The sequence below is a fragment of the Gorilla gorilla genome, chromosome 1 (assembly GCF_029281585.2).
Source record: "Gorilla gorilla gorilla isolate KB3781 chromosome 1, NHGRI_mGorGor1-v2.1_pri, whole genome shotgun sequence".
Classification (NCBI taxonomy): Eukaryota; Metazoa; Chordata; class Mammalia; order Primates; family Hominidae; genus Gorilla; species Gorilla gorilla.
In genome coordinates this window covers 89,904,204-89,925,834 of record NC_073224.2, presented here as the reverse complement: position 1 = coordinate 89,925,834, position 21,631 = coordinate 89,904,204, and the positions used below count along the sequence as shown (strand labels likewise).

General features: G+C 41.3%; 1 protein-coding gene across 1 annotated transcript; it reads right to left on the bottom strand.

Moving 5' to 3' along the window:
* Window positions 1-1,091: 1,091 nt before the first annotated feature.
* TADA1 (transcriptional adaptor 1) lies at window positions 1,092-21,117 on the bottom strand. The gene is made up of 8 exons (XM_004027835.4): window positions 20,809-21,117; window positions 14,401-14,492; window positions 14,078-14,143; window positions 8,455-8,552; window positions 6,843-7,052; window positions 4,831-4,982; window positions 2,764-2,926; window positions 1,092-2,364 (listed from the first exon to the last, which is right to left on the bottom strand). Exons 1-8 carry the CDS (start codon window positions 20,880-20,882, stop codon window positions 2,212-2,214), a joined length of 1,008 nt encoding a protein of 335 aa, XP_004027884.1. The 5' UTR covers window positions 20,883-21,117; the 3' UTR covers window positions 1,092-2,211.
* Window positions 21,118-21,631: the final 514 nt, after the last annotated feature.

Genomic DNA, 21,631 nt, shown 5'->3' with positions numbered 1-21,631 from the left:
CCACAGCTGGCAGTGGTGTTACAGATGGAACCAGCCTTTGGTGGACAGAGTTCAGATGTTTCAGGGGCTCTTGTGAAAATGCTAAGTATTACTGTTTCTACCTTACTGCCCTGCACTTTACCCCATCATCTCCCCTCTTTAGAAAATGATTTCATAGGAAAATTGGCATGGAGAGCAGATAGTAGAGTGTAGACCTGAAATACATGAGGCAAAGGCAGTCTTCCAGCATCCTATGGTCCCACCAGGTGGGTAGGTGACTAGGAATTCAGGCCAGGTCCTAGAGAGAGTGAGAAGTTTTCCAGTTTGCAGTTTCCTCTGTGCTGTACGTACAGCCATACAGCCTATGGAACCTGACACTGCAATGGGCAGCAGGACATGGTCAAGGCTCCTAGCTGCCTCTCCATCTATGGAACTATGAAATTTCACACATATTCCCTAGGCAGCATTAAGGCCCAGGTATATTGAGTAGTCCAAACCAAAACTATATTCGAGTATCAGTTCAAATTCTTCCAAGCCCTAAAAATTCTTACGTAGTTTCTCACCTAAAACTAATGGCTTGTGCCAAGAACTGAAACTAAGCTATTGATTTTTTTTTAAGAAGTCTTAGTCTATACATAAGAAATTACATACCTGGCCAGGTGCAGTAGTTCAGGCCTGTAATCCCAACACTCTGGGAGGCCGAGGTGGGCAGACTGCTTGAGCTCACGAGTTCATTACCAGTCTGGGCAACATGATAAAACCGTGTCTTTACAAAAAAAAAAATTTTTAATTAGCCGGGCATGGTGGTGTGAATCTGTAGTTCCAGCTACTTAGGAGGCTGCGATGGGAGAATCACCTGAGCCCAGAGGTCCAGTCTGCAGTGAGCCATGATCACACCACAGCACTCCAGCTGGGGTGACAGAGTGAGACCCTATCTCAAAAAGAAAAGAAAAAAAAAAAAAGAAATGGCATACCTTAGTTGGAATCTGCTTTTTAATCTTTCTCATCTAGTACATTATTTTGAGAAGTCTCTGCCAAACCCTCATAAAGCAGGCAATTTTTGTATTTCTGTAGAAGGCAATATTCCTTATAATGTTTAATAAACAACAAAGTTTTCTCCCAAAAGGTTTATTTGTCACATTTAAAGTACAAAATCAAATACACAGATCCAGATATGTGAACCATATATACATATCTATACAGCCATTATTTAGACTTTCACAAACCTATCTATACATTCTAATTTATCTATCAACACTATCCCTTAAGTAAAAAGCAACATATCTCTTAAGAAAAGTAGGTTTGTTATCAGTAACACTATCGAATGTAAATTATTTTCACTTTATCACTTGAAACGGTAGAAATAGGTACCTCCTAGAAACTGGGGAATTACCAAGCATATATCCAATTTGTATAGATTTCTTAAAATACATTCTATAGGAAAAATTAACCGAAGAAACTGCCAATCAAAGTTTTTGGGCATATTTAACAAAACTTGAGTCATGGGAAGACATAAAGTTAATTAACTGCATTACAAGAGTTTTGTTTTGACTTTGGTTTTAAATGCAAAGAGGGGCTTTATTTTGTTTAGTACACAGAGCACTTCCAAGTCATATTTCCTGTGGAGTTATAGTGATAAATTTCTCAGGGGCTACCTATCGCTATTAAAATTTGAACTGGTCACTAAAGGAGGTATCTGATTTTTGACACTGTGTAGGTTATTTCAACCAAAATGCAAGAACACATTCTTTAGGAGAAGGGCAGAAATTTTAGACTTCTAGATACAGAATGTATGATGTCACTGAACACAGATATCCTGCTGATCAGGGGGATTAAGTTAAAACAGCTTCTTTGTTCTAGGATGTCATCTATCTTACATGCAGACCACAGGACACTAAGCCTCAGGTACCTAAATATCTCCATTCCAGGCACAGGATTTCATTAGTGCCTGCTCCCACAACTGGGAACACATACATATAGAGATACGGGTCGTCTACGGCCATACCATCCTGAACGCGCCCGATCTTGTCTGATCTCGGGAGATATGGGTCATTACCAAAGATTTATATTAATGGCTTCACAACAGCAACACAAAATGTACTCAATGTCACATTTCCATAGGAAAGGTTATATATACACTATACACTTCAGCCTTGAAATGTGGACCCAAAAAACATTCAATTTTCAGTAATCAATGAATTTGGTGAGGGTCCCACACCCTCAAATCCTAATTTAGCACAGCAAAAGCCCCTCCTTGGCTGCCAAGCGCTGGCGGTGAACTTTGTCTTGCTGCAGCTCTTCATGATTTGGATGCCAGAGTTTCGTGATGATCCTTTCAATGTTAAGAGCATAGACAGTATGTGTAGGGATGACTTCCCTGTGCACCTGGGATTAAAAAATTAACGCATGTCCAATTATACTTCAGTAGACTTATTTTTCTGACATATAAAAGGGTTTACATCAACAAAACATACACACAATCTATAAACTTTCAGTCATACACTAAAATGAATCACCAATTGGATAATAATAAGATAAGGAAATAACAAGCTTCTGAAACAGAACAGCAGAACAAGGGATTTTTTTTCTTTTTTTTATTGGGGAGATAGAAGATGGGCTCAGGATTTGAAAAATGAGGCTAGTATTAATAATGGCTTTTATAACAGACAAAACTGAAAAACACAAAGCCAAGAAGTGGAAAAAACCAGTGAATACCTTAGTAGACTTAAAGAATCTCTTAACCTATCCATAAACCTAGGTAAACTTTAAGGAGCCAAGACTTACCTGCAAAGCTTCAAAAAGATCGTACATGTTCACCGGAGGCAAAGATGCAGGTAGAGTGTCTCCGGAGCATGCCAGCAGGAGTGCAGCCTGCTGCTCAGCATCATCAGGGGGTGGGTGAGAAGCTGGATTTTGACCAGCACAGGGAGCAGTAAAAGCTGGAGGGCTGAAAATAAAAATTTCAGAAATAGTCCCAGCACAGAGACAACTGAGCAACAAGGACAGGAGTGGCCTGCTAGAATCTTATTTAAAAAATCTTTAATTGAATTAGAAATCCATTCAATGTCTACTCCTGTAGACATGAATAATCTGTAATTTTAATTTTTAAAGGCTGGAAATAAAACGTAATACAACTATATTTACCCTCCTTCTTCCACAATGTTAAAATATTTACCTAGCTCAGGATACTGAACTTCCAGTTGAAAAAACTAATAGACCTTAACTACAGGAATATAACATTCAAAACAAATAACTTAAAGAGGGAGGTGAAAGGTACTGGAAACAACTGGTTCTAAAACAAATTAGAAGAAAAGAAGACATAGCACAGAAGCAACAGGCAAAAATGGAGAGTGGGGAAAATTAATCCAGAACCTGCCAATTTCCCAAAATAGAGCTAGATACAAACTGAGAAGTCAGACATAGTTTTTACTTCATAACCCAGTAGGAGATAACCTACACAATGCTGAGGACATATCTAGAGGTAAAACAAAAGAGTAAAGCAGTAACTCAGAGGAAAGCACAGTGGAACGTTAGCGTGGGACTGAAGCATCAGACAAAAGCAGCCCTGTTAAGAGTAACAAGTGGCCAATAGAGAGGCAAAAGCCCTCAGAGACTGGCCAGCAGGGCAGAGAGGGCTTGGGAGTCCCGCCAGGGCCAGAAGCTGCTCCCAACATTACCCGCTACAAGGAGCCACTTTTGGGGATTTGTTTTTTTCTAGAGAAGAATGATCCCAAACAGATACGCCTGAATGGGATTCAGACAATAAATCACCACATATGGCAATCTAAACAGTAAACCCAATTTAAGATGGGTTAAAATAGGCCCATGACCCCTGTAAAGGTCTTCAGAGTCATGAAATGGGCACTGGCACAAACTCCCACATGTGGTATCAACACTCTCTCTATCCAACTCTCTTAGCTTTCCCACCTACACCTCCTGCCTTCCCTTCCTGTTACTTCACCAATCACCCTGCCACCCTTCCCAGTCATACATACTTTTTTCTCTGAACTTGCAAGTCCCAGTTATCTCTTTACCTCTCTTCTCCCAAACTAACCAGATATGCAAAGTCCAGCAAATCACAAGAAATTCAAGTCACTTCAGTAACCATAAAGAAAATTACATTACTACTTTTTTTTTCCTTTCCCAAAGGCTTAAAATTCAGACTAAATTCCCTTTGGGGGAAGTGGAGGACAAAGGGAGATGGAAGGATAAGAAAGACAACACAGGGATGAAAGTAATCTAGGTTGTTTCATAAAGGGGTGACTCAGGACATAGAGAAGCCCTCAATGGGAAGAGGACACAGGAATCCCAGAGGTGAGCTGAGAGACCATGTCTGCACAGCAGGAGGCCAAAAGCAAGTGATGACACCAGGCACAGACCACTATCTTGAGCTGTGCCTACAAGAGCCAGATGAGGGCCTGGAGAAACATCTACCACTCCTCCTCCTCCCACCACCAAGACACCCAGCTGTGACCCAACAATCACAGGCCCTGCCTCTAACTGAAAGCAGGCTCACTTCCCCACTGGGCAGGTGATGCCCCTCGGGAGCCCTCAGGATGCACCACCTATGCACTACTCCACTGCACCTAAGAAAGTCGGGGCGGGGGGACAAGCACATTAAACCCGCATGCAGAAGCCAAACTCTGCAACTTCACTTCTCATAAAAGGAGTACCAAAATAATTCACTAGATCTCAGGCAAGTATAGGACTTTAAAAAATAAAATTGTACTCCTATTAAAGGTACTTTAAACCTATGAAAACACAATCAATTATTTAACAATGATCTATTACATAAGAGGAGTATAAACAACTAGCAAAAGATGGAACAAAATCACAAGAAACTTCATTTACCTTTCTATTAAGTTGTTGTAAGCTACTACACTATTCTTCAGGTATGGCTGCGGGGTCACGTTACTGCCAAAGGCATATTTAAAATGACCATCTCGTAACCGATAAGCTTTCCTTCTTGACACAACTGACGTCAGTATATCTTTAAGGTGATTCTGTAAAAATACAAAAAGAAAAATAGCATGATATCCTCTTTAAAAGCAAATCATAAAACTTCCATTGACCAAAAAACATTTATTGGCATTTAGATGGAGATGCAGAATAGGTTAGTATATGCTAGAACCAAATGAATGTTCACATGAAGAGCCACGGAGCCACACCAAAGGAGTAGGAGGGTATGGGAAAGAGGGGGACATGCTTATTTTCATGTATTAATAGTTCTCTTTAAAAGGGGCTTGCTATACATGAAATTTGAAAAGTCTTTACATCTCTAAATTGGCTCCTCTCTCTCAAAAATGAGTTTTAGATGGCTTTAAAAGAAGTACACAAAAATGACTTTTTTTTTTGAGATGGATTCTTGCTCTATTGCCCAGGCTGGAGTGCAATAGCACGATCTCAGCTCACTGCAACCTCCGTCTCCCAGGTTCAAGCGATTCTCCTGCCTCAGCCTCCCAAGTAGTTGGGATTACAGGTGCCCACCACCAAGCCCGGCTAATTTTTTATTTTTAGTAGAGGCGAGGTTTCACCATGTTGGCCAGGCTGGTCTCGAACTCCTGACCTCAGGTGACCCGCCCACCTCAGCCTCCCAAAGTGCTGGGATTACAGGCATGAGCAAAAATGACTTTTTAAAGAGACAAACTATGCTGAAACTTTGTTTAAAACAGGACAAAAAGTTTTAAGATCTGATATTATTGGAACCAAAATCCTTGCGTGAAAAGAACCTTGGCTCTCTCAAAGGCCACATAAACAACAGATATATAGGAAATAAGCACAAAATAAATTAGGTACTTGATTTCTCTTCACTTTCATGAGAGCCAAGTATATAAGAAAAGGTTGAGGAAGCCTGTGAAAATAGAGTGACAGAACTCGTCCCAGGCTACCATTATTAGTAGGGGAGCCAGCATCAGGCAGGGTGTTTCAATTATACCAAGGAAAATCCACTTATATCAAGACATTATTGTACTATTTAAATTGGTTTGCACGCAGAATTCATTTAATGTTTATAACTTCATGGGACAACTGTTATTATTTTTGAGGTACAGATGAAGAAAATAGGGCTCAGAGAATTGAAAATCCAATGTCACCTGACCATACTCGTGCATTATAGACCCCATCAAATTAGTTTTGTCAAGTAACTAAATGAATAAAATGAATGGACAAATTATGAGCAGAGACAAGAATTCTGCTGTTCAGATGCCAAGACTAATACTCTTCAGTGCTGTACCACAGCAAAAACAAGTGACTTTAATCTTTAGGATTCTCAATTTCATTTCTTTCCTTAAAAACCGTTCCCCTGTTGACAAAACATCAGATCAACCAGAAGAGTTATGCCATAAATAACCTTTCTGAAAAGCTTAGTCTATTAACTGAAGACAACTATTTGGATTATAATGAGTTTCTCCTCTTAAAAGAAAACAACTTTTAGCCAGGTGCTATGGCTCACACATGTAAATCCCAGTACCTTGGGAGGCCAAGGCGGGAAGATCACTTGAGCCCGTGAATTCGAGACCAGCTGGGCAAGAGAGACAGACCCCCATCCCTACAAAAATTTTTTTTTAAAAAATTAGCTGAGTATGGTGGCACACGTCTATACTCCCAGCTCTTGAGAGGCTGAGGCAGGAGGATCGCTTGAGCCCAGGATTTCCAGGTTGCAGTGAGCCATGATCGTGCCACTGCACTCCAGCCTGGGAGACAAAGTGATGCTGTCTCAAAAAAAACAGAAAACAACTTCAACAATGACAATTCTGTGAAATCAGAGTGACATTTGGATTCTTTTCTTGCAATACCGACTTTAAACAACACACAAGCCTATCACATTCAACCTGTAAGATTATTTCTGCCAACAGCAAACCAACCTCCACAGCATAGACAACAGCTGAAACAGCCTCCTCGGTGACATTGTCCAGCCCATGCTCATAAGCAGTCACTATCATTCTCCCTTCAAGCTGGCCTCGAGTGGGAAGCATCATTGTGTGGGAACAAAGTTTCAAGTCATCATCATCTTGGGGATCCTTTGCCACAAATTGCTGGGCTCCTGAGAGAGGATTTTGAGGCTGGAATCTATGCTATGAGTAAGAAAAACTTTTTAAAATTACTCATTACAGTAGCAAACAAGACACAAAAGTAAACTCCTGTACTGAAGTTGAGATCCTCCAAATTAATGCCACCAAAACTATACCACAGGGGTTAAGGAAAAAAAGAGTCAATTCACACACAAATAATCACAGATTCACATCCAATACAAGGTAATAATGAAGACATGGATTAAGGGGAATAATGGTAGTTTGCGTAGTAGTTTATTCTATTCAATTAATACCTTGGTGATCACACAATGTATGGCACTGTGTTAAAAATAACTGAAGGAGAAGGAGAAGTATTGAACTATATTCAAACAAGTCAGAGCATTTTAAATCTAACCGTAAGTAGGTTCTAAAAGTATAAACATATAATGAATGATTCAATTAAATCTTAAAAAGCCTAGCTAACCAATATGGCAGATCTAGTAACAAATATTCCAAGATAATGCTATGTAGTGTAACTATTTAATTGCTGTTATTTTCTACTTACAATTCTCAACACAGAACCTGAGATACAGTCATGACTATTTTTCTGTCTTTTTCATTCAGCCTTCCCCAGGGAGATTCTGATAGCCCATTCATGTTCTCCATCACCACCTGGAGTTATGCCCCAGTACCTTTTGCTTAAGGCTAATATAAAAGATTTTGTAGTGAAGATGGTTTGTCCCTGTTTGAAACTGATATTATGAAAACAACATGGTTATTTTTCCATTTTCCAAGTACAAAACTACTTTATATTGAACATCTCTTTTTAAATCAGACATGTCTCTCTAGAGATCCCGATGGCCTCTACATTCTTACTGATATAAAGCATATAGTCAAGGTGAAAATAAATAATTGTTTATTGATGTTAATCAATAAAGCTATCAATACCCCATAAACCTATAAAAGGGTTACTTCGGGGAAGCTTTTTTTCCCTAAATATACACTGAAAAAAGCAATTTGTTTTAAAATGCTTACAAATTTTATAGCCAAATGCCTTCATGACATCTCTACTAGTCCTCAAAAGGCTCAGGGCCCAGCTGGGCATCACCAGGACCCCATCAAAGGCCTCCAGGCTGCCTGAGCCCTTGAGACAGATGTCTTCATCCAAGAAACATTATTCATTCAAGAAAAATACTTAACAGGAGAGACAAAGGCATTGTTTTGAATAACTGAAAAATCATTAGGTACTAATGATAACATTACTATTTAAGCAGTAACAAACAAGAACTATAAAAATTCAGACACCTAGAACTCACAATCCTTGAAACCCTTTTCTTCCCAAATCATACTCCCTTTTTTTCAACTCTACTACCAGTATTTTAATATTCATTTAAAAACTAAAGCTAGTCCCAACATGCCACTACTTCAATCAGTCATTATCAAGACCTATTAAAGAACAACCTACATCAAATTTCTGACGAACAGAAGAAAGCTTTTTCTTTCCCTTGGGTTTTCCAGGTTTTGCTGCGGAACCCCCTGGCCAGGGCAAAGATCCAGCACCATCTAGGAGACAGAAATATATAACCATAAGTAAAAATAATGACAACTGATAACTGCTAAGTTTGTTTTCATTTGGGGTAAAAAGCATGGAATGCTCATGAAATGCAAATAACTAATGAATGCTTAAATCAAAACCTTCTCTTTCTACTTCTCTAAATAAAATTATCAATCCTCTCAAATCACATTTTTTTCCTAGCTGCAACTAAAATTTTTTTAGGAAGAAGAATTTTTTTATATTTTCAATTAATGTTTATTGGGTGTTTTGTTTATTAGCAGTAGTATTATTATAGATGTAGGACAGAATTTGCTGGTCTAAGATGATGAACTGAGCACATGTATTTATCTCCTCTCCCAAGACGCTACAAAATATGAAAGTAAGGAAGGTAAATGGCACACTTGCACAACAGAGGTTAAAAAGGAAAATGAGTGGCAGACACGATGAGATGTCAACAAATTTCTAGGATGGACTAAAAGGGTGCAGACTCGTGAAGCAGACCCATAGAAGCTGTAACCTAGGCTAGGCAAGGAAGGTAGCAAGTGAGGCAGAAGCACGTCAACCTGCCTGGAAGAAACCCACAACCTGGATTGGGAGAATGTGACTGAGTGGAAACCAGGAGGGATCTGTAAGGCTAAAAACAAAATTAATAGAATGTCTATATCCTTAAATCATCCACACAAACCCATTCACTCACCCCCAAAAGTGGGTTCAGTACAAAATCAAAGTGCTGGGCCTCGTGTTTAAAAATCAAGAATTTCAAGATAATGATGGTACAAACCAAGTGCAGGGCCCTTCTGTGCAATGCAGGTCACAGGCCCAGGAAGGCTCATTCCCATGCACAGAATGACACAGAGCAGGGTATTTATAATAGCTAAGGCAGGGGGTTAGAAGGAAGGTGGGGAGGGAATAAGGACTCTTCTCTAGTTAAACCGAACACAATTTCTGGGATTTACTAAGGTAGCTGGTATGGATGTTGGTACCCTACAGCAAAGCTCTCTGTATATGGGAATTTGGGAGACCCCCAGTTTAACAGTAGGCTTCCTGTCAGCTTACTCTAAAGCAAAGTCTCTAGGCAGTTTTATGCTTCATTCTTAAACATGAAAAGGACAATAATTAATCACCAGATATTTGACAATATTCTTTCACATGACAAGAAAGAGCAAGCTAAAAAAATAAAAATAAAAAAAAAGAGGTCCTAGACAGGAAATGCAAAAGAATTCTGATAAATTTCCAACAGGTATCCGCAGAAAACTTTCAGAACATGTTCATCCATGAAACAAGATGCTATTAAAATTGCTGAATTAAAGAATGCATTCAACAGAAAGGCCCAAAGAGTTCAGGAAATCTCAAACACAGAGCAATAAGAAAGACAGAGATGTTAAAATCAGTTAATCCAGAAACAGATTTAAGCAACTATGAGGGCTAAAGAGGTCCCACCAGAAGAACAAAAAACAAAAAGTAGTTGCCTTTGGGAATAGGTCTAGGGGTGGGAACAAGCTTTTATCATAAAACCTTCTGTGCTATTGATATTTTTTTAACCATGAACATATATTGTTTAATGTTAAAAAAAAAAAAAAGTAACACAACCTCACTACAGTACACTTAAAAAGAAAACTCAAGGCCGGGTGCGGTGGCTCAAGCCTGTAATCCCGACACTTTGGGAGGCCGAGGCGGGCAGATCACGAGGTCAGGAGATCAAGACCATCCTGGCTAACATGGTGAAACCCTGTCTCTACTAAAAATACAAAAAAAAAAATTAGCCAGGCGTGGTGGTGGGCACCTGTAGTCCCAGCTACTCGGGAGGCTGAGGCAGGAGAATGGCGTGAACCTGGGAGGCGGAGCTTGCAGTGAGCCGAGAAAGCACCACTGCACTCCAGCATGGGCGACAGAGTGAGACTCCGCCTCCAAAAAAAAAAAGAAAACTCAAAAAAATTTTTAAGAAAGAAAAAAATCACCCATAATCATAGTAAAACGTTCCTACAATTTTGATATTTTTGGAAAGAAACGTTTTTAACGCTTTGAAAAAAAAAATATTCCAGATTCCTCAGTTTAAAAAGAACTGTTTGGGAAGTCAGGTTCCTCTTATCTTTGGCATGCACAGATCTCACTTGATAAGGTCAGCCAATCTTAGATGATTTTCCCAAGAAATCCCTTCCTGATAAATGAAACAGGATGCTAAGTGATGACAGGAAAGTAGGCTGGACATGCAGACGATGATGCAAAGGAGCAGGCCTGCAAACTCAGAGCTTACCAGCTGCTGCTGTGTGGCGAAGCGAAGCATGCTAAGGCTTAACCCTGACAAAATGGAAGGCTTTTTAGTAGCACTTAGATTTCAGTTTTGATCCAACACATCCAATTACTAGCTGGATAAGGCCTAAGGCAAGTTTTTCTTTTGTTTTGTTTTCTCTTCTCTTAATTTTGTTTCCTTATCTATAAAAACAGGCTAACACCTACCCTGCAGAATTATTGTGAGGATTAAAGATAATGCATATAAAGTGTCTAGTATGCTATACTCGACAAATATTATTATTAATATCATCTTTCCTAACTAGCTTAGAAAACCAGAAAACAACCCATCCAAAATTGTGAGGTACAAAGAACTATATTTTACTTTTAATAGAAATCTTCTCTTTGTTGCTAACAAATATTAATTTCATTTTGATAAATTTGGGGTGTTCAATGGAAGAATACATTCTCAAAATCCAAATGCTTCTTCACTTATTTTAAAATAACTATTAACAACCATTCAGAATATCAAAGGTTTTTATCTAATTAAAATCAGCCACCTGTACTTACAAATACCACTTCAACATTTGTTTGGCAATTTTTTTTATTTTTATTTTTTTTTTGAGACAGGGTATTAGTCTGTCACCCAGGCTGGAGTGCAGTGGCGCAATCTTGGCTCACTGCAACCTTCGCCTCCCAGGTTCAAGCAATTCTCCGGCCTCAGCCTCCCTAGTACCCGGGATTACAGGTGCCTACCACCACGCCTGGCTAATTTTTGTACTTTTAGTAGTGACGGGGTTTCACCATGTTGGCCAGGCTGGTCTTGAACTCCTGACTTCAGGTGATCCACCCACCTTGGCCTCCCAAAGCGCTGGGATTACAGACATGAGCCACTGTGTCTGGCTGGCATTTTTTATTTTTAAAATCACTTTTTTATAAGTTCTTTCATCTGTTTTTTCATAATCCTACGGGGTAGATATTGCTGCACTTATTTTATAAATTTGAAAGCCCAAGTAACTATATTATGTAAGCTAGTGGCAAAACCTACACTTGAACCTAAGTCTCTTGACTCTTATCAACCAGGGTTTTTACTTCTGATCACTCCATTTATCTTTGGCATATGTGGCAATTTACAATATGCTTCCCTAAAAAGTAAGATTCACAATATTGGCTTTTCTGATCAAATTAAATTTTATATAACAAAATAGATTATGGTTTAACTTTGGACATAAAAGAGGAATGGCTAAAGTCTACTTGTATATAAATTAAATAGCACATCAAAAATCTGACACAGTGTAAGAATGTGCGGTGATGAGTGTGGTGAGGGGAGGGAGGCAGTCACTGCTCTCTAAAACAACCCCACAAGCAGGTGCTCACAGTTTACTACACATTAACAACAACTTCTTTGAGGGTCAAAGAACGAGGTGTTAGGAGATCTTATGTGAATTTTTTTTTTTTTTTAAACAGTTTCACTCTGTCGCCCAGGATGAAGTGCCGTGGCACAATGTAACCTCTACCTCCCAGGTTCAAGCGATTCTCATGCCTCAGCCTCCTGAGTAGCTGGGACTACAGATGTGCGCCACCACGCCCGGCTAATTTTCTTTTTTGTATTATTAGTAGAGTAGGGGTTTCACCATGTTGGCCGGGCTGGTCTCGAACTCCTGACCTCAAGTGATCCGCCCGCCTCAGCCTCCCAAAGTGCTGGGAATACAGGCGTGAGCCACCACGCCCTGGCTGTGAGTTCTTTATCATACAGTAGAAGTAAACAGACAGAGAGGATTAAAAAATACCAGCCATTTATAGATAAAACATGAGCTTTCGATATATGATCATCAGAATCACCCTAAGCCCTTAAAAAATTTCAATTTAATCTACAACAGGAGTTGGTAAGCACAATTGTAATGGTAACTTTTGTAGTCTTATGAATAGATATAAATTGCAATTTAGAAACATAAAAACTTCTGAATAAATCATTTGGCCTAATTTTTTTTAAAAAGTCCAGTATGACTTTTATCATGAGGAAAGTTTTCAATGTATTTAATTACTTGTTTTTGACTGATTAAAATAAGATGGTTGAGAGAGGTGACTTATAGCTTAATCTTCTCTTCAGGTTAAAGTGACAGGTTTCGTTTCCACCTACCCCCTCAACATGCTACTATCCCCTACCTCTTGTTATCTACCAATAATCTGCGAAACACAGGTGCTGAAGCTTGACCTTTCAGGTGCTATCTTACCTAAGAATATAGTGGAAGTCCAGGTTCCCAACATATGCTGGGTTCCCCCACCTCCCCACTACGGACACCTTTCAAGTTAGGTATCCCTTAGGTACAGGACACCTAACACCAACTGCCCTCTCTTCATCTCCCTTACCTTCTTCATCCTGATCTTCCACCCTCTTCCTCACTTCTCATTTACTTAAGTAATCTAAAATGTAGCTGAGTGGGGACCCAATATCAAAAGGTAATGTAAGTACAGGGACATAACCTGCTTTACAAGGCTCCGTAGATTTGGGCAGTCCCTGCTGTGGTGCTCACCCTGCGCCCTCTTGTTCCCAGGCTATCTCCTTGCTTGCCTTCTGGCTCTCTCAGGCCCTATTCTGAGGGACACCACTATTTCCCCCATTGAGCAAACTGGCCTATGGGGGAGGGTGGCACACAGAGCAGCCTTGCCCAGCTCTCCCAGCATAACACGCCCGGACCAAGGGGTCCACGGGGGCTAGGACTTGGACATGCCTAGGATTACACAATACCACCTAGGGAGAAAGCACTTGTGAAAACAAACATTCAGATAGTCCTTCCTTCTGCGTGTTAGAAAAGAGTAGTGCCACATCTGGCTTGGCTGAAAAACACTTTACTGATGTAGGAGCTGGCATCATAAGATGAAGATTATAGAGAAAATGTTGGTGTTGTACAATTCAATTTTGGCAAAGAAAAGTTTGGTGTCAAAAATGGTGATCAAATTGCATAGCTCATTTGTGAACAGACTTTTTCTCCAGAAACAGAAATTCAAGCTTTGGATGACACTGAAAGGGGTTCAGGAGGTTTGGGTTCCACTGGAAAGAATTAAAATGTATGCCAAGAACTGAAAATGAGAAATCATACCTTTTTCTTAAAAATAAAGAGTTTTTGCTTTAAAAAAAAAAAAAAAAAGATTCTGTAAAAGAATTTGTATCTACCTAATAAAACTTTTCTTCTGAGTAGTTCAAAAACATCTGCTTTACAAACACTACCTGTGTCTATTAGAGAAAGCTAAAGTCTAGTGCTTTGCTGACTTACACACACTGGAAGTATTTCCACTCCCTTACCTGGTGTAGAAACCAAAATCTGACAACGCGTGAGAATGGCCAGGAGGAAATCATTGTGAGAATGGACTGAAAAAGGAAAGATAGTGACAATCAAATTCAAAACATTTTCAACATAAGGAAACCACAACTTTGGTCTAGCTTCTCAAGATTTTGGATATCCCCTATTCTGCCATGCTTTATACTTAATTTTAAGTATCCACATTATTAAGATAACCTTATACACCACAAAACCAAAATTTTACTTTTTAAAAAGGGAAAAGACTTTACTACAAATCTAGGAAAACTACAGAATAGTAAAATAACTCTGCAGATAATTATTTTACCATTATCCTGTGTGAGAAGTCTATGAGCTTCAAGGTCAAACTCCTCTTTGCTGATCTTCTGCTTGAACCACAGCTTTAGGTTAGCCCAGTATCTGCAGAGGCAGAAACAATACTAAGAACCACAGATTTGGCTGTTTCTAGTTTTTTTGTTTTGTTTTGTTTTTTTAAAGAGACGGGGCTTTTTATTCTGTCACTCAGGCTGGAGTGCAGGGGAACAATCAGAGCTCTGAACTTCTGGCTTTAAGCTACCCTCCCACCTCAGCCCCCTGAGTAGCTGGGACTACAGCATGAACACATTTTGCTTCTTCCCCAAGTTCAGCATACATGCTCCAACTCTCAGGAAAGGAAATTTTGCATTCCCTGGCTCTATGGGCTGAATTGTGTCCCCCCACAAAAGTCCTGTGTTAAAGCCTTAACCCTAGTACTTCAGAATATGACTCTATTTGGAGATTGGGCCTTTAAATAGTAATTAAGATGAGGCCATTAGGGTGGGCTCTAATCCAGTATGATTGGTGTCCTTATAAGAAGAGGCAATTAGGACACAGATACATTCACAAAGAAATAACCATGTGAACACACAACAAGAAGGCTGTCATCTATAGGAGAGAGGCCTCCTGCCAACATGTTGATCACAGACTTCCGGCCTTCAGAACTGTGAGAAAATAAATTTCTGTTGTTTAAGCGAAACAGTCTGTGGTACTTTGTTATGGCAGCCCTAGCAAACTAATACACCTAGGAATCAGAATACCAACAAAGAAAGGAAAATCCTCCCTAAAAGGGGGCTGGCCAGTGCGGTGGCTCATGCCTGTAGTCCCAGCACTTTGGGAGGTCAAGGCAGGCAGATCGCTTGAACCCAGGAGTTCGAGATTAGCCTGGGCAACATGGCAGGACCTCCCTCTCTACAAAAAATACAAAACTTAGCTGTGCATGTTGGTGCATGCCTGTAGCCCCTGCTACCTGGGAGGCTGAAGTGGAGGGACTGATTGAGCCCCAGAGGTCAGGGCTGCGGCGAGCCATGATCACACCACTACACTCCAGCCTGGGTGACAGAGCAAGACCTTGTCTCAAAACAAATAAAAGGGAATTAGCAGGTAGTCACAGAATTGGACTCATGATTCAGTTAGCCCAAAACTATTATAGCTATACCCTTGTTTCTCACTGTCACCTTTCTAACAGACCTACTCTCCAGAATCCTGCATTTAAGATTTATATTTTAAAGTGTGTGTGTTTAACGGAGAGGGGAGTAGTCATTTATTTGTTTTAGGTGACATCCTTCCCTTCAGATAAACTCAACTTTCAATCTAACTGGCTGAAAAAAAAAAATGGGTTTCTAAACATCTCAGCACAAAGAAAATGCCTGGGGATATGAGAAACTTGGTAGTTTTTAAAGTGAAAATCAACACCTAATAATAAAAATTACTTGGTAACTGGTAGAAAAAAAATGACTTAACCTTTTACACTTTAACAACAGTGTTAGAAATTAGAGTAAAATAATGTCACTTTTCACACCACATCCACAACCCTGGTTTTGGTACTTAAGGAAGCTGCTTCTTATTTATGGAATGGGAAGAAAAATTACTCAATACTTGAGTTCCTAACAGGAAAAAAAAAATCAGATTTCTCAACGGGATGATTTAATATTTTCACTGCCATATAATGCCCATGGCAGATCTCCCTCTGTGTGTGGATTAGCTTCAAGTCATCTTAGTATCTCTATATGTAATTGACTATGATCATATGTAGTCGCATGCAAAGCTTTGGGTTCATGTTTGTTGTTGTTGTTGTTGTTGTTTTTCAGGAGAAAACCCATAGCTTTTATGGGGTCTTAAGTGGCCCAAAACCCACGACACTGCCATCTTTCAGGCCCATTTCACTTAACAACAGAACACATGCAGCTCTAGAGCTTGGTACCCTTTCCACTTGATAGCTGCACATTCATTAGTCAATAGGTCAACAGTAACTTTCCAACAGTGGACACTTTTATACATTTTTTTAAAGGACAGGAATAATAATGAAAGAAATAAAATAAAGCTCCACAGAAAACCAAAGGTCTTTTCCTAACCCATTCTATCCAACAACAACAACAACAAAAAAAAAAAAATAGTAACCTGGAGAAAAACTCTATTATTTAAAAGTCCTATGTCAGTATTTTATAAGAAGCAAATGTATATTTGGAAAGAGTGAACTTGTTCCAGAACTAAAACAAGGCTCTACCAGGAAGCTCTGTCAAAATAACGCAAACTATTTTCTCCAGTGGCAAAAGTTTTAGCCCAAAGAGCTAGAACTAGCTACCAAGAGTTAAAAGACTTGCTCTCCAATCCTGGTCCCTCTGTTAACTCACTGTATAGCCACAGACAAATATGACTGTTTCCCTCAACAATACTGCTATAGTTTGGATATTTGACCAAACCTCATGATGACATCTAATCCTCAATGGTGGAGGTGGAGCCTAATGGGAGGTGTTTGGGTTATGGGAGAGGATTCCTCACCAATGGCTTGGTGTTATCTTTCCTGGTGGTAATGAGTGAGAGCTCGCTCACTCTGTGAGTTCCTGCAAGAGATTCTCCAAGAGCTGGTTGTTTAAAAAGAGCCTGGCACCTTCCCCATTTCTTGCTTCCTTTCACAAAGTGATCTGCAGGCCGGGCGCGGTGGCTTATGCCTATAATCTCAGGACTTTAGGAGGCCAAGGCGGGCGGATCACCTGAGGTCAGGAGTTTGAGACCAGCCTGACCAATATGATGAAACCCTGTCTCTACTAAAAATACAAAAATTAGCCAGGTGTGGTGGAATGCACCTGTAATCCCAGCTACCTGGGAGACTGAGATGGGAGAATCGCTTGAACCCAGGAGGCAGAGGTTGCAGTGAGCCGAGATAGTGCCATTGCACTCCAGCCTGGGCAACAAGAGCAAAACTCTGTCTCCAAAAAAAAAAACCAAAGTGATCTGCACATGCAGGTTCCCTTCACCTTCCACCATGAGTGAAGCCACCTGAGGCCCTCACCAGAAGATGCTGGTGTCATGCTTTTGGTACAGTCTGCAGACCTGTGAGCCAAACTAACTTCTTTATAAATTACCCAGCCTCAACTATTCCTTTATAGCAACACAAACAGACTAAGGACAAATACCAAAAACAAAGTCAATCAATCCCTGTGAAGGTCAGGACAATGGGTAGAAGTATAAGTGGGTCAGACTACGAAGCACTGGATATACCTAAAGAATATTAAATAACATATGATCATGGCCGGACGCAGTGACTCACGCTTGTAAGCCCGGCATTTTGGGAGCCCAAGGGGGATGTGGATCACTTGAGGTCAGGAGTTCAAGACCAGCCTGGCCAACATGGCGAAACCCCGTCTCTACTAAAAATACAAAAATGAGTCGGACATGGTGGCGGGCGCCTGTAATCCCAGCTACTCAGGAGGCTGATGCAGGACAATCACTTGAGCCCAGGGGGTGGAGGTTGCAGTGAGCCGAGATCGCACCACTGCACTCCAGCCTGGGTGACAAAGTGAGACTCTCTCTCAAAATAAATAAATAAATGCATAAATAAATAACATATGATCAAATCCTCAAAAGAAATCAGGCACCTATTTGAACATGGCATTCTACTGGCTACTATACAAAGTGAGTTGCCTGGCAAAGCCCATGTCTTCCTGGAAGCAGCTTGGGCACACAACCCAACCAGTCAGACATGAAGGATGTTCAGACCACTGGATAAATAGCAAATAACTCATATCCAGCCTCCGTGCATAACCGTGTATGTTTTGCCTACCACCGAGGATCACACTTAAATAGGTTGTGCAAACCAAAGCAAACTGCTCATGGAGGAAATATAAGAAATGACTGTACAGTACAAGAGTATTACTGACTATTTAACCCAGAGGTACTTTTTAAGGAGAAGGGAAAAGAACAATGAGAGAATGGAAAAACAAATTTAGAACTATACGTTACCATTAACTGTTTCTGGCATAAAAATCTCTTTTGATTGCATTTTAGTGGGGATTCACACTCCAGATGCACCAAATTTAGCTTCAGCATCAGTATTTGACCAACATCAGACAGTCTGCTTTGGCCTTTAAAAACTAAATAAGGAATGCTAACTTCAAAAACACTTTTGGCAGCCCTGAACCTGTAACTGATGAGTATGGGATGACAGAGGTCACCATTGCATCTAATCAGGGTTAAAGGCAATCATACACAAGCCAGGTCCTTCAGATTTATTTTGGTATGTAAACGTTTGCTTTCAAATATTTGTAAGCATTCTAGATGGAACAGAGTGAAATGCCCCTTATGTGCTTAAAAATGTAAATTTTGGCTGGGCGCAGTGGCTCACGTCGGTAATCCCAGCACTTTGGGAGGCCGAGGCGGGTGGCTCACGAGGTCAGGAGTTCAAGACCAGCCTGGCCAAGATGGTGAAACCCCATCTCTACTAAAAATACAAAAATTAGCCGGGCGTGGTGGCGGGTGCCTGTAATCCCAGCTACTCAGGAGGCTGAGGCAGAGAACTGCTTGAACCCAGGAGGTGGAGGCTGCAGTGAGCAGAGATCATGCCACTGCACCCCAGCCTGGACGACAGAGCAAGACTCCATCTTAAAAAAAAAAAAAAAAAGGTAAATTTTATCAGTCGGTATTACAAAAGTAAAAAGCTATAGTAATTAGGGTGAAAGCTGTCAATTTTACCTATTAAAATAAGTAAGAACATTTAATTCAATAAGCACAGTGAACATCAATATTGAAAGACAATTTTCGGTGGTACATTATAGTCGGGTGTGGTGGCTCATGCCTGTAATCCCAGAACTTTGGGAGGCCAATGCGGGCGGATTGCTTGAGGCCAGGATTTGAGATCAGCCTGGGCAACACAGCAAGACTTTGTCTCTGAAAAAAAAAACTTTAGCCAGGATTAGTGGGGCGTGCCTACAGTCCCAGTTATAGGCTCACACCAGGGTAGGATCTCTTGAGCTCAGGAGATCAAGGTTGCTGTGAACTGTGTGATCAGACCACTGTACTTCGGCCTCTGCCACAGAGCAAGACCCCAACCCCCAAAAACAAAGTGAAACATATCTCTGGGCGTAAATAAATGTTCACCAAAAATTAGATAATTATGCTAAAATAACAGTTTAGATTTTAATTTTAATCTTTTTATAGTTTCATTATCTTCTTAGGATGAAAAGTAGACTGTCAACTCTGCCACCCAAAATTTCACATGAAGGAAAAACTCCAAAATTCATGTATGACATCCAAGCTAAGTAATTTCAATCCAGTAATAATAAAGAACAGAGAAGGATGAAAAGAAAGTACTGGAGAAAAATTAAGTATTCCCAAATTGCTCCTCCACCAACATCATTTAAAAGTATGCATCCATTGAGTAATGCAAATGTGTAGAATACCAGAGAAGCCATCTAGCAGCAACACAGGCACTATAATTTTAAACGTTTACATTTGCTTCCTATATTTTTGAAAAATAAAGTTGTAATAACAACGTTTTGAAAATTTCCAAACTCTTCCTTGTATCCCAGAGGTTCCTTTTTGGCTGTTTGGCTTTGGCTTTGGCTGGATACTGATTTTACCCTTGGCCATTCTGCACCTAACCTGACTGTGCACTAGGTCCCCTGCCATAACCTGGATGAAGGTCTGGCTGAGCGTCTCTGGGATCCTTTACAGCCCCTCTAATGCATCAGTCAGGAATCAAAAGCGTGGGTCCCAACTCTGACAGTGACTTTTGAAGAGTTACTTGTCCGCACTAGGTCTCAGTCTTCTCATCTGTCAAATGGGAATAACAACTGTACCTATCTCACATCTGTTGTAAGGATTAGATAATATATTTAGAGAGCTTAAAATGTTTAAAATGTCCGCTACTGCTATCATCACTATAATTGTAGTGTTCAATGACTGTGATTTCACCAGAGGGTCCGTCTGCCTTACGAAATTGCTGTCAAAAGAGCTTACCAATAATCCCTAGCAGATCACACCAGCTCAACAGGCCTCCACCTCCAGGAAGCCCTCCAGGGGCGGGCCGCCCTGCGCTATGCCCTCTGGCTGGGCGCGTAGGGCTCCGGCTCACTCGGCCCAAGTCAGCCTCCCGCATCCCGCACGCCCGCGCTGGGGCCCGCACCTGCTCAGCAGGCCCTTGGGTGCGAAGTGCGCTTCTCCCGCCCCACCCAGGGCAGAGAGTCCCGAGCAACGGCGCCCGCCGATGTCTCCCGGGCGCCCAGGAGGCCCGGTCTCTCCAGGGCGCTGAGTTCAGGTGGCCCGCCCCGCCCCGGCCGGAGAAACCCCGAAGCCCCGCCGCCGCGGACTCCAGGCTGCACAGGCCCCCGGGCGATGCGGGCGTCTCCGGGGCGGGCTGGCAGCCCGAGGCCAGGAGAGCACCCGCGTGTTGGCCTGGACGCTGTGCTGGGGCAGCTCTTACTGTTTCACGTTGTCCCCCAGGGCCTCGCTCAAGTTCTTCTTGGCCGCCTCCAGCTCGCTCACAAAGGTCGCCATTGCTCCGCGTGTCCCAGCCCGACCGCAGACCGCCCGGCCACCGCGATCAACAACCCAAAAACCAACTCGGCGGAAGGCCTTGGCTCTGGAAGCTAAGCCGGCCGCCGTCAGTCCCGCCCCCAATCTCTCAGAAGTCGTTTGTTTGGTTTTCGGCTCCGCCCGCCTTTTTGTAGGGAAGGTGCCCGGCCAAACTCTGCTCTCTTCCTCCCGCCCCTCGAGTCACGTGATCCGCTTCACCTTGTCGCGCGCCCATCCTAAACCCGCGCGCCCAGCCTCGGCTGCAACGTTGCTGACAGGCTGGCGTCTCCCAAGCTCTTTCATTCTGTTACCGCTGGGGCAATTCCGAATTCAGCCCGCTGTTCTTCTGCCTGGAGGAGTACCTTACCCCTCCATTTCAAAAAGTAAATGCAGTATCAGTTTTACTCTTTCCTTGCCTTATTTTTCCCCGAGCACTAATCGTCTCATATGACATTTAGTTGATTTATCTTGTAAATGTTATGGCTCGAGGACAGGAGTTGTGTTTTATTCACTGTTACCCGCAATTCTCTAGAGCAGCGCCTGGCACATAGTGGATGCTTCATAAGTATTTGAGTAAATGAGGTAACTATGTAAAATTTGGAAAATACACAGAAAGATAAAGATAAAAAGAAGGAAAAAGTGTTTTACCACTCCCGGACAAACACTTAACTGAGAGAGATTTCTCCTTCACTTCGCACACTCCCATGACTTAAAATACTCTATGTTCAATT

Bases quoted from the DNA above. Each gene is read 5' to 3' on its own strand.
- TADA1 (XM_004027835.4), bottom strand. From the start codon at position 20,882: ATGGCGACCTTTGTGAGCGAGCTGGAGGCGGCCAAGAAGAACTTGAGC. The intron at 4,983-6,842 runs GTTGGTTTGCTG...GTATTTTTACAG, and splicing joins CTGTTGTCTATGCTGTGGAG to AATCACCTTAAAGATATACT. The intron at 2,365-2,763 runs GTAAGTCTTGGC...TTTTAATCCCAG, and splicing joins ATCTTTTTGAAGCTTTGCAG to GTGCACAGGGAAGTCATCCC.